This window comes from Vicugna pacos, chromosome 22, assembly GCF_048564905.1.
Source record: "Vicugna pacos chromosome 22, VicPac4, whole genome shotgun sequence".
Taxonomy (NCBI): domain Eukaryota; kingdom Metazoa; phylum Chordata; class Mammalia; order Artiodactyla; family Camelidae; genus Vicugna; species Vicugna pacos.
Window position 1 is genome coordinate 8,471,370 of NC_133008.1, and position 21,422 is coordinate 8,492,791.

Here is a 21,422-nt window from a genome sequence, read left to right on the forward strand (position 1 = left end):
TTGCTTTCCTTGATGGATATAGGAGAGGTGAGGGATGATGTGATGTGTCAAAAAAGTTAGAGCAGAGAATGTGAGCTTCATACAGGCGGGCAGATCTGAGAGAGAGTGAGGAAAGGGCTGGGCAAAGCATGTGCAGTTCTTTCTCTGAAACCTACCAGTCATATAAGTCAGTCCTACTCTGGGAGGAATGAGTGAGGACGTGGAGAGGGGCCAGGCTTATTACACTAACTGTAGTGCTCCCACGTGGAACATGAAGAGTTATAAATAAATGATTTTCCCAGTATTAACAAATAACGCACTTTAAAAATGACAGGAAGTTCTGTGCAGGAATGGCAAGAGAAGCTTTAGAAAAAAAGAGATGAGCACAGAAATGTGGTCTCCAGTGATTAACTTGTTTGCTTTATAATACGTAGTTTATTCATTTTTAATTACACAGTAATTCTAACAATAAAATGAGGACATTACAGATATAGTAAGATCCCTTTTTCCCAATTTTGGACCTCTAGCTCCCTTTCCAGAAGTATTCTCTATTTTCTGCTTATTATGTATCCACGTATCCTCCCAGGCCTATGAAAATACTTTTACACATATCTATTACCTTAAAAAACCTATAATATTATTTGTGTAAGAGTGTGTGTTCATATAAATGGAATCATTCTGAGCATATCATTCATTCTTCTCAACTATGTGCTAGGACTGTTCTAAGTACTGGTGATACAATAATGCACAAAATAAATTCCCTGTTCTCATGGAGCTTGCATCATCCTGTAACTTGCTTTTTAAAGTTAATATCATCTTTTGAGATATATCCATGATGACATATGAGATCTAGTTCATTTCTTTAAATTGTTCTGTGTTATTCTATTATGTGAATATACTGTACTATATATCATTCAGACTTCTATCAGCCAGGATGTTGTCTGCTGCAAGTAACAGAAAACATGACTCATAGTGACATAAATATTAATGAAATTTATTACCTGATATCTCAAAGCCCAGAAGTGGAATGTCTCCACATATATATGCCCAGGGCCCTCACTCTACTATTTTGTTTTTCCCTCTTCTAAGATGTGTATTTGTTATCTGTTGTTATGTAACAAATTACCCCAAAACTTAGTGGCTTAAAACATAAACATAGTTTCTGTGGGTTGAGTATTAAAGTATGGTTTAGCCCAGTGGTGCCTTTGACTTAACCTCTTTTATGAGGTTGTGGTCGAACTGTCAGCTTGAGGGTCGGGTAGGAATCCTCTCTCACAAGTGGGTCTCTCCACATGATTGCCTCATGACATGGCATTTGGATTCCCCTAAAGTGAGCAAATCAAGAGGGTGAGAATGCCCAGGAAGGAAGCCACAGTCTTTTGATAACTTAGTCTTGGAAATGACATCCTATCTGCCATATTATATATTTTTGAAGGTGAGTCATTAAGTGTAGTCCACACTCAAGGTGAAGGAGATTACACAAGAATGTGAATGCCAGGAGGCAGGATGACTGGGGGCCATCTTACAGGCTGCCTACCATAGGCTGACTCTCCTCAGGGTTTCAAGATTGCTGCTAACAACAATTGCATCAACATTCTTCTCTGAAGTAAGATGCTTCAAAAGGACATTTCTGGCCGTACATTGAAACATTTTCTTATCTCCCCCTATCCAATTCAATTCAATCAACATGAATGTTTATTTTTAGCCAGGCTCTTTACTACTTGCTAGGGTTATATGGACCATGTCTTCAGAAAGTCCACAGGTCTTATAGAAGCTATGGGTGCATCAGATAATTACAGTATTCCCTGGGTGATCGAATACCCCAGCGGCTGAGAAAGCAAGGAGGAGAAATGAAGTGGGGTTAGAGGAGGCAGAGGAAGAAATGGTTGAGCTGGTGTTTGGAGGATCAGTTGGAGGTAGGTGACTTGAGGGGATAAGAAAAGGGCATTCCAGAATTAAATGTTACCAAAAAAAGTACTAAGAATAATGCACCTATAGTTACACTATCCAGCTGTTAAAAGTATGTTTAGGCTTCTTTTTTAAAGAAACATTACAGGTCTGTCAGAAGTCTTATTATTTCTCCTTCCCATTCATCCTGGCTTCCACCCCTCTCCCATCTCCTGCCCTCATATTATCACAGTGAGTATCCATATATTCATCTAGTTCATTATCTATACTTCACACACATATATTTTCTATAATCAGTATATGCTGTCATTTTATGTATTTTTAAATTTACAGAAATCATTTCACGTGTACATCTTTGTTGGCATGTTGCTATTTCAGCAACTCCTATGAGCTGTCAAATGTTGATAAGTATAGGACTCATTTATTAGTTTTATTTGTTGTAATATTTTATTGTAGGAACGTATCACGTTTTGTTCCTCCATGTCTTACTGTACGTTTCCGCTGTTTACATTTTTTCGCAAGGAATCGGGCTTGAATATGAACATTTCTTCTGCACACCTGTAGACATGAAATCGCTGGGCCAAGAAATGCACATTTTTAATTTCACCAATAATGTCTGTTCTAATTTTACACTTCCACCTGGCAGCTCTAGGAGTTTCCATTTCCCAGATTCCCTTCTTCCCTCGAAATGATCAGACTTTAACAACTACCTTGGGAGATAATTTTCAAGTGGTCATATAAACAGATAATTTCAGTATAGCTTTAGATACATGCAAAGAAAGGGCCAGAGGAGGCTTAGTGTGGCTGAGAAGGCTTTGAAGGTTTCATTGTAGGGTTTTGGGACCCTGTTGCTACTCTTTGGTTTCCCTCAAAGTGTTAGTAAATGATAAAGCAAACGGACGCACTGCTAGAGCGCGGGGAGGCGCCCTGCCTGTTTGGAGACCCCGCCTGGGCTGACGCGCCCCCGCCTCGCACAGTTGGTACGTCCTGGCAGCGGCCTCCCCCGCGCGCGTTGTGGTTGCGTCCCCGGACGCCCGCGCATGCGCCTCCCCCTCCCGCCCGAGCGCGTCTACTCGCTGTGGTGCCTCAGCTTCGCGCTCCCGCCGACCTCCGGTTCCTGACGTGCGGAGGACGCTCGCGAGCCGCAGCACCCGGGAGGAGGGGCTCAGCGGAGAGGCGCGGGCCGGGCGGTGAGTACCTGCCGCCTCCGCGCACCTCCAGGCCGCCTTCTTCCCGCCTCCTTCTCTCCGTTGCGGGGGCCGCGGCCCACTCCTCAGCCGGAGGGGGCGCCTCGAGCGCGGGGGTAGGCCCTCTCGACGCTGAGGCAGGTCTCTCCGGACGCCGAGGTGGGCGCCTCCCGACGCCGGGCGGCCCCTCAGGACTCTGGGTGGGCCCTTCGGGACTCCCGGGATGGCCCCTCAAGATGCTGGATGAGCGCCTCCCGACGCCGGGGCGGCCCCTCGGGACTCCGGTTGGGCGTCCGCGCTCGGGTGCCGGGCCGGGCCCCCTCACGCGGGGGGTGCGGCCTTCACCCTCCCCTGGGGCGCCCTCGGCACGTGTGGCTCGCCCGCCGAAGGGCTCTTGTCCCCGCCCGCCCCTCTAAGGCGTCTTCCTCACACAGCACCCCAGGAGGGGCTCGGCCCCTGCCGCCTTCTCCTGCGGGGCCCCACAGCCGGGACCTCTCCCGGAGTCGAGGCGACTGGGCCCCGCCGCCCATTTCTCCTCTCGCCCCCTCCCTTCTCCAGGCTACCGTTGGTGAGTGAGGTAGTTTTTTGCCCAGAAATAAAGATTTTCCCTGGAAGTAGTTATCATCATTTACCACTTTCCAACGCAGCTGGTCTGTTTCCGCCCTGCCCGTGACAGTGTTTCAGGCCTTATACGTATGCGCATTTATTGGATTTTCATTTATGAGATGGGTACTCTTACCTCCTCAATTTACAGGTTAGATAACTGAGGGTCGAAGACACATCTCCTAAGTGGTTGAGCTGCTTTTGAATCCAGCCAGTCTGACTCCAGTGTTCTTGTATTTAGTCACTGTCATATTGAGTATAAATAACACCCAGGAAAAAGCGAAAGTTTATACTTGTCTCTTTACCTTTTCCTGACAGAGGCAGTACCTTTAGTTGAATCAGAAAATGTGTCTTTTTGGAATCAGACATAGCCATTCTCAACATAGCCATTTACCAACTTAGCAAATTACCAAATATTTGATTTTAAATGTTTCCTAACGTGTAAAATCGTGATAAAAATAATGTAAATGTATGGTAGTGATGCCTACCATACAGAGCTGTTGTGAGTAATAATCTCTATAATGCATATGAGGTACCTAAAATAGTGTCCAAGGACTCCGTAAATAACTATAATAATTACTCAGAGTATGTTTGAATTCTGTTTGTACACACTTGTCCTAACCTGAGGCTGCGTATAACTGGGAAATAGAGCATCAGGTGTGTATGTCTATAGGTGTGTTTACCTTTTTTAAATTGGAGAAACAGTCCAGCTCATGTGATCAGTTGATAAAGAGCTTGGTACCAGATTTCTTGAATTGTGGCTATTTAGGGGTAAGAGTCAATCATTCAAGAGGACTGTTGTTAAGGATCCTATGCCCCCAAGCTTTCAAAGCAGTTTTGACAGATTTGGTTAGTAGAACGTCAAGATTTTAAATTATCTTGTCAGTGATTGTTCTTCAGATAGATCAAGATGATAGATGTGCTGAACAAAAAAAGACAGACAATGCCTCCCAAATTGGAGATTTTCAAGGACACTATCAAAAACACTACCCATGAGGTAACAAGTCTCATTATTGGGTCACCTTTCCTGCTTGTACATTCTTTTAGAGACATTCTGTTTCTGACATGATTAAGAAGAGACTATTGGCATCTAGACGCTACCCTTTTTTTCTCACACTTAGTGGTAATGCATTCTGTAGCCTCTGTTTAAGTAACTGAAAATAAGCCATTATTTTATTACTGATCTTTTTTTTTTTTAATTTGGTAGTGTAGCAAACTAAGTAGTAGTTGAACTATATGTTAGATTGCTTATTTAAATTGGCTGAGCAGTGACCTTTGTTTACTCTTAGAATTTCTGTGGAAATAGTGTGGCTAAATGTCATGACACACTGGAATTTTGGAATCTGTATCTGTGGGGTTCCTGTACTTAATGCTTCTTCTTGATCTTGATTCTGCTATGATTCTTTGAAAACCCACTTCAATCCTGTAGGTGATTCTGTGCTAGGGAGAAGAGTTTTTATTTATTTGCATATCTTTAAAAATTACATGTATTTGGTGGTATAGCTACCCTTGCTGTCAGATTTGAACATACTGGTTTAAATAACTAAATGTACAGGAAGCATTTAATGAGATGAAAACTTCCATACAAGATGTTTTCCTAGGGCACTATGAACCCTCCAGTCTTATCCCATGCTTAACCCTTTCCATGTTCTATTCATGCTATTCAAGGATGAATACATCCAAAGATCACCTTAAGTCATATTATTCTTCATATAGCTTTCTTCAACCTATAATAATTTTATCCTTCTGTGCCTTTATATAGTGTTTAATAATTTAAATATATACTTTATGCTATTCATTAATTCATCTAGTATTTATGTGTGCTTACCATACATCAAGCAGCAGTTCTAGTTGGAAGAAGTGTAAGTATATTGAGTCATGGAGTATTGGTTTTGGAATCGAGAAGCAGAAGTGCAAGTGCCTCCTTTGTGACTTTGGGGAAGTTGTTTTTCTGAACCTATGTTTACATACAAGATCATGTCATCTGCAAATGGCAATAGTTTTATGTCTTCTTTTCCTACTTGGATGTCTTTTATTTCTTCTTCCTCTTTTGTAATTGACCTGTCTAGAACCTCCAGTGTAATGTTCAGTAGAAATGATGAAAGCAGACATTCTCGTATTGTTCCTGTCTTAAGAAGAAAGCATTCAATCTTTCACCTTTAAGTATGATGTTAGCATTGGGTTTTTTAAAGATGTCCTTTATCAGGTTGAAGCATTAGTATTTAAAAAAAAATCTTTTAGATAAATAATAAAATATAGTCAAGAGAACCAATTATTTAAGTTAATATTTAAGTTAATGTTGTATTACTCCTATTGAAATTTCACTAAAGAGATGAGATTTATAAATTTATATATATTTTCCTCTATAGAAAAGTACAGATTTTAAAGAGTAGTGGAAAAGTTTAGAAATCCAGCTTTACTTCTATTAGATGGATATTTTTCTTTTACATGACTAAATTATAAAGAGCATCTAGAAAATATATACTTTATTTTTTATTTATTTAAAAGAATTAAAAAAATTTTAATTGAAGTATAGTCAGTTTACAATGTGTCAATTTCTGGTATACAGCATAATGTTTCAGGCATGCACATACATACACGTATTTGTTTTCATATTCTTTTTTGTTATAGGTTACTACAAGATATTGAATATAATTCTCTGTGCTATACAGTATAAACTTGTTTATCTATTTTATGTCTAGTAGTTGGTATCTGTGAATCTTGAGCTTCCAATTTATCCCTTCCCATCTCCTTCCCGACTGGTAACCATAAGTTTGTTTCCTAAGTCTGTGAGTCTGTTTCTGTTTTGAAAAGTTCATTTGTGTCTTTTTTTTAGATTCCACATATAAGTGGTATCATATGGTATTTTTCTTTCTCTTTCTGGCTTCACTTAGAATGATGATCTCCAGGTCCATCTATGTTGCTACAAATGGCATTATTTTCTTTTTTATGGCTGAGTAGTATTCCATAGAAAACTTACACTTTAAATAAATTATTTTTCCTTGTACTTCAGACAAAGGATGCCACGGAGAAAAAAAAAGGTTAAAGAAGCCTCTGAAGTTCAGAACCTGGAGAAGAAAGATGCAGAAACTTCCAATTCTGTCAATGTGAAGAAGAAGCGTAGACTTGAGGATGCATTCATTGTGATATCTGATAGTGATGGAGAGGTCAGTATTCTGAGGAGTGGAGCTCTAGGTTTCAAACTAGTCCTCCTTATTTATGACTGGTTTGTTTTGTGAGGCTGTGCCTTAATGCCAGACCATGCCAGACCATGCCACTTTTACTCGGCTTCACTGTGATTTATAAATGGAGTTAAGAATCATTTAAAAGAACGTAATCATACTGGTTGAGGATGGATCATAGTTCCTCAGTCTTGTAGTATATTAACCCAAGGGAATATTTTAAAACTTCTTTGAATAAATCATATGTGAATCTTAATTTTTGCATGTCTGGAAATTGAGAGAAAGAGAATGGAAATGCTTTTTTTTTTCCAAGGATAAATTCTCATCTTTTATTTCTACTTTTACTGGGGGGAGAGGGAGATAATTAGGTTTATCTATTTATTTATTTATTTTTATTTGTTTTTTTTAAATAGACTTTATTCTTTTAGAGCAGTTTCAGGTTTACAACAGAATTGAGCAGAAAATACAGAGAGTTCGCACATAGCCCTCCCCACCTACACATATATACTCCCCTACCCGTAGCATCTTATTTATTTATTTTTAATGGAGGTACTGGAGATTGAATCCAGGACCTCATGCATGCTAAGCAGATTCTCTATCACTGAGCTATACCTTCTCCATGGAAATAAATGCTTTTTAGGTCCCTAGATATACTCTGTCCAAGGTGATAGAGACTAGCCACCTGTAGCTATTTAAATTTAAATTAATTAAAATTAAGTAGAAGGAAAAATCATTTCCTCTTTTGCACTAGTCACAGCTAGTGTCTACTGTATTAGACAGCACAGGTATAGAACATTTTCTTCATTGTAGAAAGCTTTATAGTGCTGTTCTAGCTCTTAACATTTTTCCTTTGTTCCCTGTTTCCATTTGTTGGAGATTTCCACCTGTCTGTAGGTCACATCCAGTAAGGCAATGAACTAAAATAAGTCTTTGTTTTTTCATCCAAGTTTACCTGCCGCTTATCTTTATCTTTTATCTTATTTCATGATAGAACCACACATTTGCCTCAAGTTATAAAGCTCAGAATTATCTTTAACTCTTTCCTCTATTTCATGTTTTATACCTAATCATTCACCACATCCTTTAGTTTTTACCTGTTACACTCAGATCTGTTCTTCCTCTTCCATTTCTTTTCTTGATCACTTGGGTTTTGTTTTAAATACCTTTTTTCATTCTTTTTTTTTTAAATGGTGGTACTAGGGATTAAATCCCAGGACCTCATGCATGCTAAGCATGCCTCTACCACTGAGCTGTTCCCTTACCCCGCTGATCATTTGTTATTTGAGTTTTTGTAGCAGACTCTAAACTTGCTTCTCTGCCTTCAGTTATTTCCTCTCCACAATTCACTTATCTTACTCTAACTTTCTTTTAAGAACCAAAATTTTATTTTTTTAATGGAGGTACTGGGAATTGAACCCAGGACCATGTGCGTGCTAGGCATGAACTCTATCACTGAGCTATACCCACCTCCAAGAATTAAAAATTTAGGTCTTTGTACTTGCTTGCTTAAAAATCTTTGACTCCAAAATCCCCACAAGATCAGTTTAGAATTTTAAAATGGTATACTCTATCAGAACCTTGGCATTCTAAACAGTCTTATTTATATTACCGTCAGTGAGTTAGTTTCCTTGTCCTCTTGCGAAGACTTACCACTTTTTTTATTTTCCCCAACTTGATAATCAGAAGTATGTTTTTAGTAATCAGCAAGATTGAACATTTTTTCATATTTCTGTTGGATATTTATTTTTTTGAATTTCCTTGCAGTCTAGTTTTTAATTAGGATTTTGTCTAAATAGTTCTTTTTTAAAGTGTAAAAGTATAAAGAAGAAAACAAAACAATCCATTGATTCTACCACTTGGATAACTCATCTTAATATTAAAATAGTTATACATACAAATACATTACAAAGTTGTGTATGCATACATGTATATACGAAAAATCAGAAACAGAATTAAAACAGTTTAAAACTGTTTGAAAATAAAACAGTGAAGAAAGATATAAAATGAGGATGTACACCTTTGTCAGTGTACATTTAATGAAAGATAATTTCTTCTGTATTTTTCCAGAAAAAAAATCTTCATACATATACCATCAATAAAAACTTTTACAGGAAAGGAATCATGCTACACATAATGTTTTGCTTTTTCACTTAATATTACGTGGAGATTTTTCTATAACAGCACATACAGATCTATCTTATTAAATTTAAAGAAACTGTCAGATATGTTCTATGCACAGGAGTGCATAAAATATTAATGCATAGTTAAAAAAATCTGAACACTTGTATTTACCAACTTTGAAGCTCTCTTGACTTAATGTGACCTTCCCCAGATGCATCGCTTTCCACTCATCTGAAGATAACCACTGTATTTATTTTTATCTTTTCCATGCTCTTTGTGGTTCTACCATATTTATCTGTATCCCTAAGCAATGTATGTATATATTAAAAACCTGAGTCTCAGTGGTTAGGCACTTCTAACAGTGTTTTTCTTTTTTTTTCTTTCTTTCTTTTTTTTCTGGTGGGGGAGATAATTAGGTTTGAACCAGCACCTCATGCATGCTAAGCATGTGCTCTACCACTTAAGCTATACACTCCCCACAACAGTCTTTTTCAATAATCTATCCTTTCTCCAAAGATTTGAAATTTCACCTTTGTTGTAAACTAAAATCTTTTTAGGGTAGTTCCTGGATTTTCTGTTTTGTTCCATTGATCTATTGTATACTTTTGAAATATTCAGTTGATTATTTTGGGGTTTTTTTAGGTAGGGATATCTGCTAATATTGATCATTTTCTGTCTTCCTTATTAAATTTTGAGGTGGGGTGGGGTTTGGGTTTTTTTGGTTCTTTTTTGTTTCTATAGAATTCTTAACTTTGCCAGTTTTTCTTTTCCTTTACCTCCCAGTGGCCACAGGGTCTCTTTTCTTTTCATCTACCTCTTTCCTCCTCCTCCTCTGTGAATGATGCTGCTTTGATGTAAGCTTAGTGACTATCCCCTATTTGTGCTGCATTTGTTAAGTCTTAGGATGGGACTTTCTCTTTCTGGGAGTAATTTTGTCTGTTCAAAATTGGTGTTTATTTCTTCACTACAAGTAATACGAAATTCAAAGGTATGCTGAGCCAGGGAGGGTATAGCTCAAGTGGTAGAGCACATGCTTAACATGCGTGAGGTCCTGGATTCAATCCCCAGTACCTCCTCTAAAAATAAATAAACTTAATTACCTCCCCCCACCAAAATAAAATAATTAAATAATACAATTAAAAAACCATACAAAACAAAGGTATGCTGAGAATGAGGTTTATATGCAATTTTAATTGCTTTCTTTATTTTTCTGAAATTATTTTTTGTAGGTTGTGTAGAGAGAATGGAACCATACTGTCTTACTATTTTGCATCCTGATTTGCTTTAATCACATATATTGGAAATTTTTTTATGAATGTTTATAAATGAAACTTATTCTTTTAGAAGGAAGCATGGTATTCTGAAAGGACCATAATTTATTTTACATGTCGTTTTTCATCATTATTTAAGTTCATTCTTTTCACATAGTCAGTATGCAAGACCAGCTTTTTAAAAAAATTTCCCATCTGTCACAGACTGATATTTAAAAAAATACGCTAAAAATGGGTTACTAGAAAAATGAAATTAAAAAAACAATATGAACCTGCATCTTTCATTGTTAGATACAACAGGTAAAAGGTTTCACTTCAATAAATATGATCAGAACCAACATAACATAGGTAAAATAGAAAAAAGTGGTACATGGCCCTTGGAATTGTGTTTAACAGCAATTTAACATATAGAATGGCTATTATACTCAGAACTTTTTTCTTTCCACAGTTGTAAGTATACAAAGTTGTATGTGTAATAGTGAACCCCATTTTAAACATCTATCTCAGTGAACACTTTCAGTGGACACTTATGTTTATCTGTGAAGTTCTTATTTTGACAAATGAGCTTTCTTCTTACTTGTTAACTTATTCTAGTTTGGGTTAATAATGCTAATATCACAGGAGATACTACGTATCTAAAATCAATGTTTAAAAGAAAATTCAAAGTAGAGGAATCATTCTGACAGTAAGGAATGGGAAGAATTTTTAAAGCAGTTTCAATAAGATGTATTTAAAGTTTTTATTCAAAATGAGCTAGAAAATGCTGTATTTCAAAATTCATTTTTGATCATTGGTAGCAAGTTCTAGCAAATTTCCTATAAAGTTATAATTACATTGCAGTTATCTTTTGATGAAAGAAATGTAGTTCAGATCCATGAATTTCCTCTGGGTTAATCTTTTTTGAAATAACATAAAATTAAAAAGGTTCTATCAAATTTGTAAGGTCTTGGATGCTAACTTTTTGTAGATAATATAAAGATTACCACCTATTTCATTGATGTTTGTTGTAAAATTATAGGACACATCACAATCTGTAGAATCTTTATTCTTCTAATAATCTTTCCTTTCTGTCCTCTGGTGTTATCAGCTGGTAAAATTCCTTCCTTGTATGGAAGCATTAAGTTCATTGAAAATACTGAGGGTAATTAGACAAGTGAGTCTTGGTTTTCACTCTACATCTTAAAAAGTTGCAGAAACACTAAGCACTCATTTTGTAGTTTAGAAATCTCCATAGAACTTTTCCCTTTTATCAGTCTTGTGTCAGTAATTAATAACAGTTGTTTATGACCCATTTATATATAATCACATGATAAAGAGAATTTTCTTGAATGCATTAATCTTAGTCTATGTAATTTACAGTTTCTGCTATGCACAGTGTTTACTTTGGTTGATTTTTTTTTTCAGTAATGGAAACAGTGTATTGATTCTGTCACATTCTGGCACAAACTGCTTAGTCTAGGATGTTTTCCCATTGTTACTATTGACTACATAAAATTTAAAAGTTGAATGCTGTATGGTTTTATATAGTTCAAGATATTTGTTAACAATGAAGCTGATTTTTTTGTACCATTGAGTTCATTATACATTTCTTAGAAGGACTGCTGTGTTGCAATTATCTGTGCATTTATGAAGTTGCAATGAAAGTGTGTTGCTTGCTTTGTTAGTTAGTTTTCCATATCATGGTCTACTTCCTGAATATGCTGAACTATGCTGTCATTGGAATATGGTAGTTGAGCTACCTTCTTTGTTTGATTCATCCAGCATTTCCAAGCACACAGTTTTACAGTCTTCTGCTAATTTTTTGACAGTTTTGTATAGTTTTTTAATCTTTAGCACATCTATTATTTATGAGAAATATATAAACTGCTATTATTTATATATGAAATATTAAGCATCTGTATCAGCTTGTTATTTCAGTGCTCTTTCAAAGAATTCTTTTGATTTTGAACTTAACTCTTTATGTTTATATGTGAGTTTTTTTCTTGAAGTATATAGTTGATTTTATAATGTGTTAATTTCTGGTGTACAGCATGGTGATTCAGTTATACATATATATTCTTTTTCATAATAGGTTATTGCATAAATGTTGTTTGTTTTCATAGTTTCATTACTCAGTAAATATTTAGAAATAATACACTCCTATTGTTATACTTCACCATCAGTTGTAGGTACAAAACCAAAACTTAGTATGTGTGAATACTACTCAGCAATAAAAAAGAATAAAATAATGCCATTTGCAGCAACATAAATGGGCCTGGAGATCTTCATTCTAAGTGAAATAAGCCAGAAAGAGAAAGAAAAATACCATATGATATCCCTCATATGTGGAGTCTAAAAAAAAAAAAGAAAAAAGAGGGCACTAATGCTAATGAACTCATCTGCAAAACAAAGACTCAACATAGTAAACAGTCTTATGGTTACTGGGGGAAAGGGGACAGGAATGGATACATTTGGGAGTTTGAGATTTGCAAATATTAACCACGGTATTTAAAAATAGATAAAAACCAAATTTCTTCTTTATAGCACAGGGAACTATATTTCAATATCTTGTAATAACCTTTAATGAAAGAGTATGAAAATGAATATATATGTATGTATATGCATGACTGAGGTATTGTTCTGTACACCTGAAATTGACACATTGTAACTGACTATACTTGAATTAAAAAAAAAAACCTTAGTGTATGAAGGATCATACTTCTGAATAAAACTAGAATAAAACTTCTGCCCTTCATTTCTTTACAAATATTTGGATCATCATTTGTTTTACTACTACTGCTTCATTCAGAAAGATTTGTCTTTTGGTGACAGAAGTTCATTGAAGCTTGTTTTGAAATCTGTAAGTAAGGATTAAAGTCAATAATAGGAGCTTTACTTCTTTTGTTTAGCTAATAGTATTAAAGTATAATTTAACAAATAGACTTGATTAAAAATTAAAATGGTAATTGAAACAATGGGTTATAAAATAAATAGATGCCTACATTTTCTCAGAAATTTATATATTTTGGATTTTAATGAGTAATTACAATAGAAAGATCACATATAGTAATTTGGTCTTTCTGCAAATGACTGGTCTGTAGCTTTCTCCATGGATGTCCACTTATGTGCATTGATGTGGTAGCAGTGTCAAATTGCTGTGAAAGTTTTTGAAAGCTTATTTTCAGTTTCTGTGCTTATTTTGTTACAGATCAGTAGCAAGCAGTATGCTGATTATCACCTATCTATAGATCATACTTTGAGTAACATTGATTGAGGTTGTTTTTATGGTCTTTTATAATGACAAAACATTCTATTCTGAACATTATTGTGTTTATGTCTTTGTGCTTATGTGTGCATGTATTTGTAGAATGAATTCCTAGAGGTATCTTACTGGACAAAGAGTGTATATGATTTTAGAAGTTATTGCCAATTTGCCCTCTAAACATACTGCATCCATTTTATCCCATCATTGATATGAGAGTACCTGTTCCCCCACAGTAAGTATTTTCTTTTAACTGAAGTAAGGTGATTTACAATATTGTGTTAGTTTCAGGTGTACAGCAAAGGGATTCAGTTTATATATTCTTTTTCAGATTCTTTTCTCTAATAGGTTTATTATAGGATATTGCATATAGTTCCCTGTGCTATACAGTAAGTAGGTCCTTGTTGTTTATCTATTTTATATATAGTAGTGTGTATCTGTTAATCCCAAACTCCTAATTTATCCCTCCCCGCCACCCCTTCTGCCTTTGGTAACCATGTTTGTTTTCTATGTCTATAAGTCTATTTCTGTTTTGTAAATAAGTTCATTTGTGTCATTGTTTTTTAGATTCCATATATAAGTGATATGCTATTTGTCTTTCTCTGTCTTAGTATGATCATCTCTGGGTCCATCCCTGTTGCTGCAAATGGCATTATTTATTATTATTATTTTTATGGCTGAGTAATATTCCTCTGTGTGTGTGTGTGTATGTGTGTACACCACATCTTCTTTATCCATTCATCTATTGATGGGCATTTAGGTTACTTTCATATCTTGGCTATTGTAAATAGTGCTTCTGTATTTGGGGTGCAGATATGTTTTCGAATTAGCAGTTTCTCCAGATACATGCCCAGGAGTGGGATTGCTGGATAATATGGTAGCTCTCCTTTTAGTTTTTTAAGGAACCTCTGTACTGTTTTCCATGGTGGTTGCACAAACTTGCATTCGCACCAACAGTGTAATAGGGGGTTCCCTTTTCTTCACACTCTCTCCAGCATTTATTATTTGTAGACCTTTTGATGATGACCGTTCTAACTGGAGTGAGGTAATACCTCATTGTGGTTTTGCTTTGCATTTCTCTGATAATTAGCGATGTTGAGCATCTTTTCATGTGCTTGTTGATCATCTGTATGTCTTATTTGGAGAAATATCTACTTAGGTTTGCTGCCTATTTTTTTAATTTCAGTTTTTTTATTTTTATATTGCACTGTATGAGCTGTTTGTGTATTTTGGAAATTAAGCTCTGTCGGTCACATTGCAAATATTTTCTCCTATTCCGTAGTTTGTCTTTTTGTTTTGTTTATGGTTTCTTTTGCTGTGCAAAAGCTTTTAAGTTTAATTAGGTCCCATTTGTTTGTTTTTATTTTTCTTTCCATTACTCTGGGAGACGGAGCCAAAAAATATTGCTACAATTTATGTCAAAGAGTGTTCTGTGTATGTTTTCCTCTAGGAGTTTTATAATGTCTGGTCTTACATTTAGGTCTTTAATCCATTTTGAGTTTATTTTTATTTATGGTATTAGAGAATGTTCTAATTTCATTCTCTTATATGTAGCTGTCCACTTTTCCCAGCAGCACTTACTGAAGAGACTGTCTTTTCTCCATTGTATATTCTTGCCTCCTTTGTTGTAGGTTAATTGACCATATTTATTTATATTGATATGGGTTTATTTCTGGGCTTTCTATCCTGTTCCGTTGATCTATATGTCTATTTTTGTGAACATTTACAACAACTACTGATTATTCAGGGGCTCAGTGGCATCTGTTAGCTGTATAGCAGACGGAGTACTACTTTTGTTTTTTTTGCGCATTCTTTTTTAATTGATGTATAGTCAGTTTATAATGTGTCAATTTCTGGTGTACAGCATAATGTTTCAGTCATACATATACATACATATATTTATTTTCATTTTTTTATTATAGTTTATTAGAAGGTATTGAATATAGTTTCCTGTGCTATACAGTATAAAGTTGTTGTTTATCTTTTTTATATTAAGTAGTTAGTACCTGCAGATTTCAAACTCTCGATTTATCCCTTTCTACCCCCTTTCTCCCTGGTAACCATAAGTTTGTTTTCTATGTTTGTGAGTCTGTTTCTGTTTTATAAATAAGTTCTTTTGTGTCTTTTTTTTTTTAGATTCCACATATAAGTGAAATCATATGGTATTTTCCTTTCTCTTTCTGGTTTACTTCACTTAGAATGAATGACATCTCCAGTTCCATCCATGTTTCTTCAAATGGCATTATTCTTTTTTTATGGCTGAATAGTATTTCATTGTATATATATTTCTTTTTTTTCCTTTTTTTAAAAAATTGAAGTATAGTTCTGGTGTACAGCACAATGTCCCAGTCATGCATATATACACATATATTCATTTTCATATTTTTTCATTAAAGATTATAAGATATTGAATATAGTTCCCTGTGCTATACAGCCATTGTGTGTGTATGTGTGTGTGTGTATGTATACCACAGCTTCTTTATTCAGTCATTTGTCAATGGACATCTAAGGTTGTTTCCATGTAAGAGTACTACTTTTAATGGCAGCCACCCTGATCATGTTTCTTGTTTTGTAACAGGAACCGAAGGAGGAGAATGGATTGCAGAAAACGAAGACAAAAGTGTCGAATAGAGCAAAGTGTTTGGCTAAAAGAAAAATTGCACGTATGTTTTTATTTTTGTGTTGAGAATGATTTGGAAATTACAGCAGTCATAGAATTGATACTTGTTTTTTTATTAGGAAGAGATTTCTCTGAATAAGGGTGTATGTGCTTCTTGTTAATTCTAGAGTCTGTTAAAATTTATAGGGATCATGTTACCTATAGCTTATACAACTGAGTTATGAAAGGCATAGTGTTGAAATTAAAAACGTGACCTTCAGAATTAGATACACTTGCATTTGAATCTTTGTTTCAGCTTACTGTAAATACCTTAGGAAGACACTACTTTGAGCCTGCCTCTATTTCTTCATCAATAAAATTCAGATAATAACACTTAAAAAGTCACTTAATGGCTCCAGTAATGGGGCCTATTACTATTTTGGCCATTAAAATTGTATGCGAAAAACTCTTGTCTGTCTCCTCTACTCTCAGCACTTCATTCTGGTCATCAAATGTGTAGGGCTTTTTCCCTGCCACACCAAGCAATTCTCCAGCTCTCTGGCAGACACTGAGTGTCCTACAGTTTAAGGAAAGCTGACACTCAGTGTCAGATCCCAAAAGTTAAGGGCTTGGTTCCGCAGGACTCTCCCTCCTTTTAGATGCCAGTTGCAAAGTCTAGGTTGTTACCTGTGCCCCTGACCGTCTGGCTATAAATCAGATGCTCCCATGACCCCTTCCTTGGGTTCAATTAAATTACTAGAATGGCTCACAGAACTCAGGGGAACAGTTTGCTTACCAGTTGACTGGTAAAGGATATAACTCAGGAACAGCCAGATGAAAGAGATGCATAGGCCAAGATATGGAGGAAGGGGTGTGAATCTCCATGCCCTCTCCAGGTTTGTCACTCTCCTAGTACCCAACATATTCTCCAGTCTGGAAGCTTACTATACCTTGTAGTTCAGGTATTTTTATGGAGGCTTCACTATGCAGGCACGATTGATTAAATCATTTGTCATTGGTGATTGGGTCGACCTCCAGCTAGCTTCTCTCCTTTTCTTGAAGGTTGTGGGGTGAGAATGAAAGTTCCAATCCTCTTGTACCTTGATTGATTCCCCTGGCACTCAGCCCTTATCCTTAGGGTCTTTCCAGAAGTATGTTCATTAACATAATCTCTAGTGTACCTGAAAGGAGATTGTTAGATACCTTTATTACTCTTTTCACTTAGGAAATTACAAGTGTTTTAGGAGCTATGTGCCAGGGGCAAAGATCAAGTATATATTTATTACTATAAATCACAATGTCGCAAAAATCATTTGTTGGAATTTTTTTCTCTTCTGCCTTAGTTACTCAATTGTGAAGTTATTTAATGATAATATTTTTGCATTGTAATGTCATGTGAGATGTTTAAGTATTTTGGTGAACTTTTCAAAAAGTATGATAACCAATTGAAATTATTATAACAGTTGATTGAAGATAAAGAAGGATTTTTTTCAGTGTTAATTTGAATTTCAGTGATTTAAGGTATAATTCTCAGCCTTATAAAATTAACCATAGCTCTTTGTTGCTAAATCATTGTGTTATATCTAGAGGTGGCTGTCACTGTTTAGATCTGTTGAAGGTACTCAGGTTACTTTCAGTCTTGAAAATTACTGATAGTAGTTACTTTTTGAGATGCAATAATCTTTATCAGTTGATAGGTTTTTGTCACCATTAGTAGACTGTTGATAGTTGTCTCCTTGGTTATTCTTTATCTTTATAGTCAAACTGTGTTTTACTTTTCATTTAATTGTCATTCTTTTTTATCCAGCCTAACAGTCTTTTTATTTTTTCATTCAGTGTGACAATTTCAGTCTTTTAAATTGTCTTACACTTACATTTAATGTAATTATTGATATGATTGGATCAAAATCTGTCATTTTGAAAGCTGTGTATTTTAATTGTTTTCTTCTCTTTCTGACCATTTTTGTATTTGTTGAGTATTTTATGATTCCATTTAATTTCTACTGTTGACTTATATATCTCCTTTTAAAAATATTTAGTGGTTGCTCTGCAGCTTACAATACACATATTTAATTAATCACAGTCACCTTTAAATAATGTCATACTGTTTCACATAGACTCCCTGTCCCTTTCTACTTTCCTTTCTGTTATTTTTGTCATGCATTTACTTTTGCATAGATTATATCACAGAATACATGATATTATTTTGCTTTAGATAGTTTATTGACTTTTAGAGCAATGGAAATAAGAAATAAAGAATTCTGTGTTTTCTTTTATTTGTGCCGTCTCAAGGGCTGTTAATTTTTTTGTGTAGCTCCCAATTTGTCCAGCATCATATTTTTTTCTGTTGAAGGAACTTCCTTTATCAGTTCTTTTAATGTAGACCTGTTGCCAATTAATTGTCTGTTTTTGTTTGTCTGAAAAAGTATTTCTCTATTTTTATGGTAAATGCTTTATTGAGATATAACTCACATACTATACAGTTCATTCATTGTGTAGTACTTTCATCATTTAAAGTGTACAGCAAATGGGTTTTAGTATATTAACTGTGTTGTGCAACCATCACCACAGTTTAATTCTAGAACTTTTCATCACTGTGAAAAGAAACCCTATACACTTACTAGTAATCCAAAGCCCTCATCTCACTCAGCCCTAAGCAACTTTTAGTTTACTTTCTGTCTCTAGATTTGCCTATTCTGGACATTCCATATAAATGGAATTATGTAATACGCAGTCTTTTGTGAATGGCTTTTTTCACTCTGCTTAATGTTTTCAGGTTCATCTGTGTTTTGGCATTAGTACTTCATTCCTTTGTTACCAGATATTATTCCCCTGTATTGTACCAGTTGTGTTTATCTGTTCATCATTTAATGGACATTGGGATTGTATCTTCTCTTTGGCTATTGTGAATAAATTTGCTATGAACATTAAAGGACAAGTTTTTGTGTGGACATATATTTTTATTTCTCTTGAGTAACATACCTAGGAGTGGATTATTGGGTCATATGCTAACTCAATATTTAATTGTTTGAGAAACTGCCAGACTGTTTTGTTACATTGTTTCTAGATTTGGTATCCTAACATTATGTTGAGAAGTTTTGCATTTACAAGAGATACTGTTCTGTAGCTTTCTTGTGATGTCTTTGGATTTGGTATCAGGCTAATACTCCCTCATAGAATGAGTTGAACATTTTCCCTTCCTGTTGTGTTTTTGGTAGAGATTGTGAAGACTTGGTATTAATTTTTCTTTAATTGTTGGACAGAATTCACCAATGAGAGCATCTGGGCCTAGGCTTTTCTTGGTGGATAGTTTTTGATTACTAATTCAATGTCTTATTGTAGTTCTATTTAGGTTTTTTATTTCTTGTTGAGTCACCTGTGATAGTTTGTGTCTTACTTTTGTAAGTTTGGTAGTAATGTCTCCGCTGCCATTCTGTTTTTGGTTATTTGAGGTTTCTCTTTTTTTCCTCTGCTAATTGTCAGTTTTGTTAGTTTTGTTAGTTCTGTCATTTGTCAGTTTTGTTAGTTTTCAAAAGACCAACTTTTTCATCTTGTTGATTTTCTTGTTTTTCTGTTTTCTCATAGTTTCTCCTATATTCTTTATTACTTTCTTTCTTCTGCTTTCTTTAGATTTAGTTTGCTCTGTTTTCTGTGTCTTAGGGTAGAAGTTTAGGTTATTGATTTGAGATCTTTCTCTTAATACAGGTGTTAGATAGATGTAAATTTCCATTTTAAGTACTGCTTTAACTTAATCCTTTATGTTTTCAAGATATATTTTCCTTTTCATTCATCTCAAGATATTTTTACTTTCTCTTGTGGTTTTTCTTTGACGCTTTGGTTATTTAGGAGTGTTTTGTTTAATTTCCATGTATTTGTCAATTCTCCAAATTTCTTCTTTCTGTTATTTCTAATTTCACTCATTATGATTGGAAAACATACTTTGTATATTAAAAAATCTTTTTATGTTTATTGAAGCTTGTTTTATTGCCATCATATGATATCCTGGAGAATATTTTATGTGCACTTGAGGAAAATGTGTATTCTGCTCTTGTGGGATAGAGTGTTTTCTAGATGTATTTGGTCTTGTTGGATTATAGTGTTGTTTGTCTTCTGTTTACTTGTTGATATTCTGCCTAGTTCTCCCATTTACTGAAAGTGGTATATTGAATCTTCTTCATTTTTGAAAAATATTTCCCTTGGTTATAGAATTCTGATTTGATGGTTTTTTCTTTCAGCATTTTCAAGATGTCACTGTATCATTTTCTGGGTACTGAGTTTTTGATGAGAAGTTGGTTTTAATCCTTATCTTTGTTCTTTTGAATGTTACATATCTTTCTCTGCCATCCTTCAATATAGTCTGTATCTTTTTCTAACAGTTTGAATATGGTGTTTAGATATTTTTTTTATGAGGCCATGGAATATATTTTTCTTGATACTGCTTTTGAATCTGTGATTTGAGGTCTGATTTGAGATCTTTCATTAACTTTGGAAAATTCTCAGCTTGTGTGTGTGTGTGTGTGTGTGTGTAACTTTCTTTTATTAAGACTTTATATTTTTAGAGTAGTTTAAGGTTCACAGCAAAATTGAGGACAGGATGCAGAGATTTCTCATATACCCCCTGACCTCACACATACCTAGCCTCCTCCAAATCGAAAGTGATAGATTTGTTACAATTGATGTGTCTGCATTGACCTAATCACCCTAAGTCCATAGTTTTCATTAGGGTTCATTCTTGGTGTTGTACATTTGACGGGTTTTGACAAATATATAATGACATGTATCCGTCATTATGGTATGAAACAGTATTTTCACTGCCCAAAAATTCTCTACTCCACCTGTTCATCCCTACCCTACTTCCCCTGCCATTCTCTGACAACCGCTGGTCTTTTTACTGTCTTCATTTTGCCTTTTACAGAATGTCACGTAGTTGGAGTCATACAGTATGTAGCTTTTTCAGATTGGCTTCTTTCATTTAGTAATACGCATTTAAGGTTCCTCTGTGTCCTTTCATGTTTTGATCTTTTTTTTTTAGCACTGAATAATATTCCATTTTCTGGATGTAACATAGTTTATTTATCCATTCACCTACTGCAGAACATTTGGTTGCTTCCAGGTTTTGGCAATTAAGAATAAAGCTGGAATAAACATCTGTGTGCAGGTTTTTGTATGGACATGAGTTTTCAACTCTTTTGGGTAAATATCAAGGAGCGTGATTGCTGACTATACTAAGAGTATATTTAGTTTTGTAAGAAACCGCCAAACTCTCTTCCAAAGTGGGTGTACCATTTTGCATTCCCACCAGCAATAAATAGAGTTCCTTTGCTCCATACC

The 21,422-nt window shown here is 35.2% G+C and overlaps 1 protein-coding gene across 6 annotated transcripts in view; it reads left to right on the forward strand.

Annotated features, from left to right (window-relative positions):
- Nucleotides 1-21,422, forward strand: part of UIMC1 (ubiquitin interaction motif containing 1) — a 95,610-nt gene that overhangs the window by 19,919 nt on the left and 54,269 nt on the right. For 2 of the 6 annotated variants that reach the window (XM_072947182.1, XM_031689339.2), the window contains exons 1-3: nt 2,942-3,077; nt 6,691-6,844; nt 16,071-16,155. In XM_072947182.1, coding sequence (XP_072803283.1) covers nt 6,698-6,844; nt 16,071-16,155 — 232 coding nt within the window. In that variant the 5' untranslated portion in view covers nt 2,942-3,077; nt 6,691-6,697. The other 4 variants (XM_072947183.1, XM_072947184.1, XM_072947185.1 and 1 more) reach the window with 4 other exon arrangements.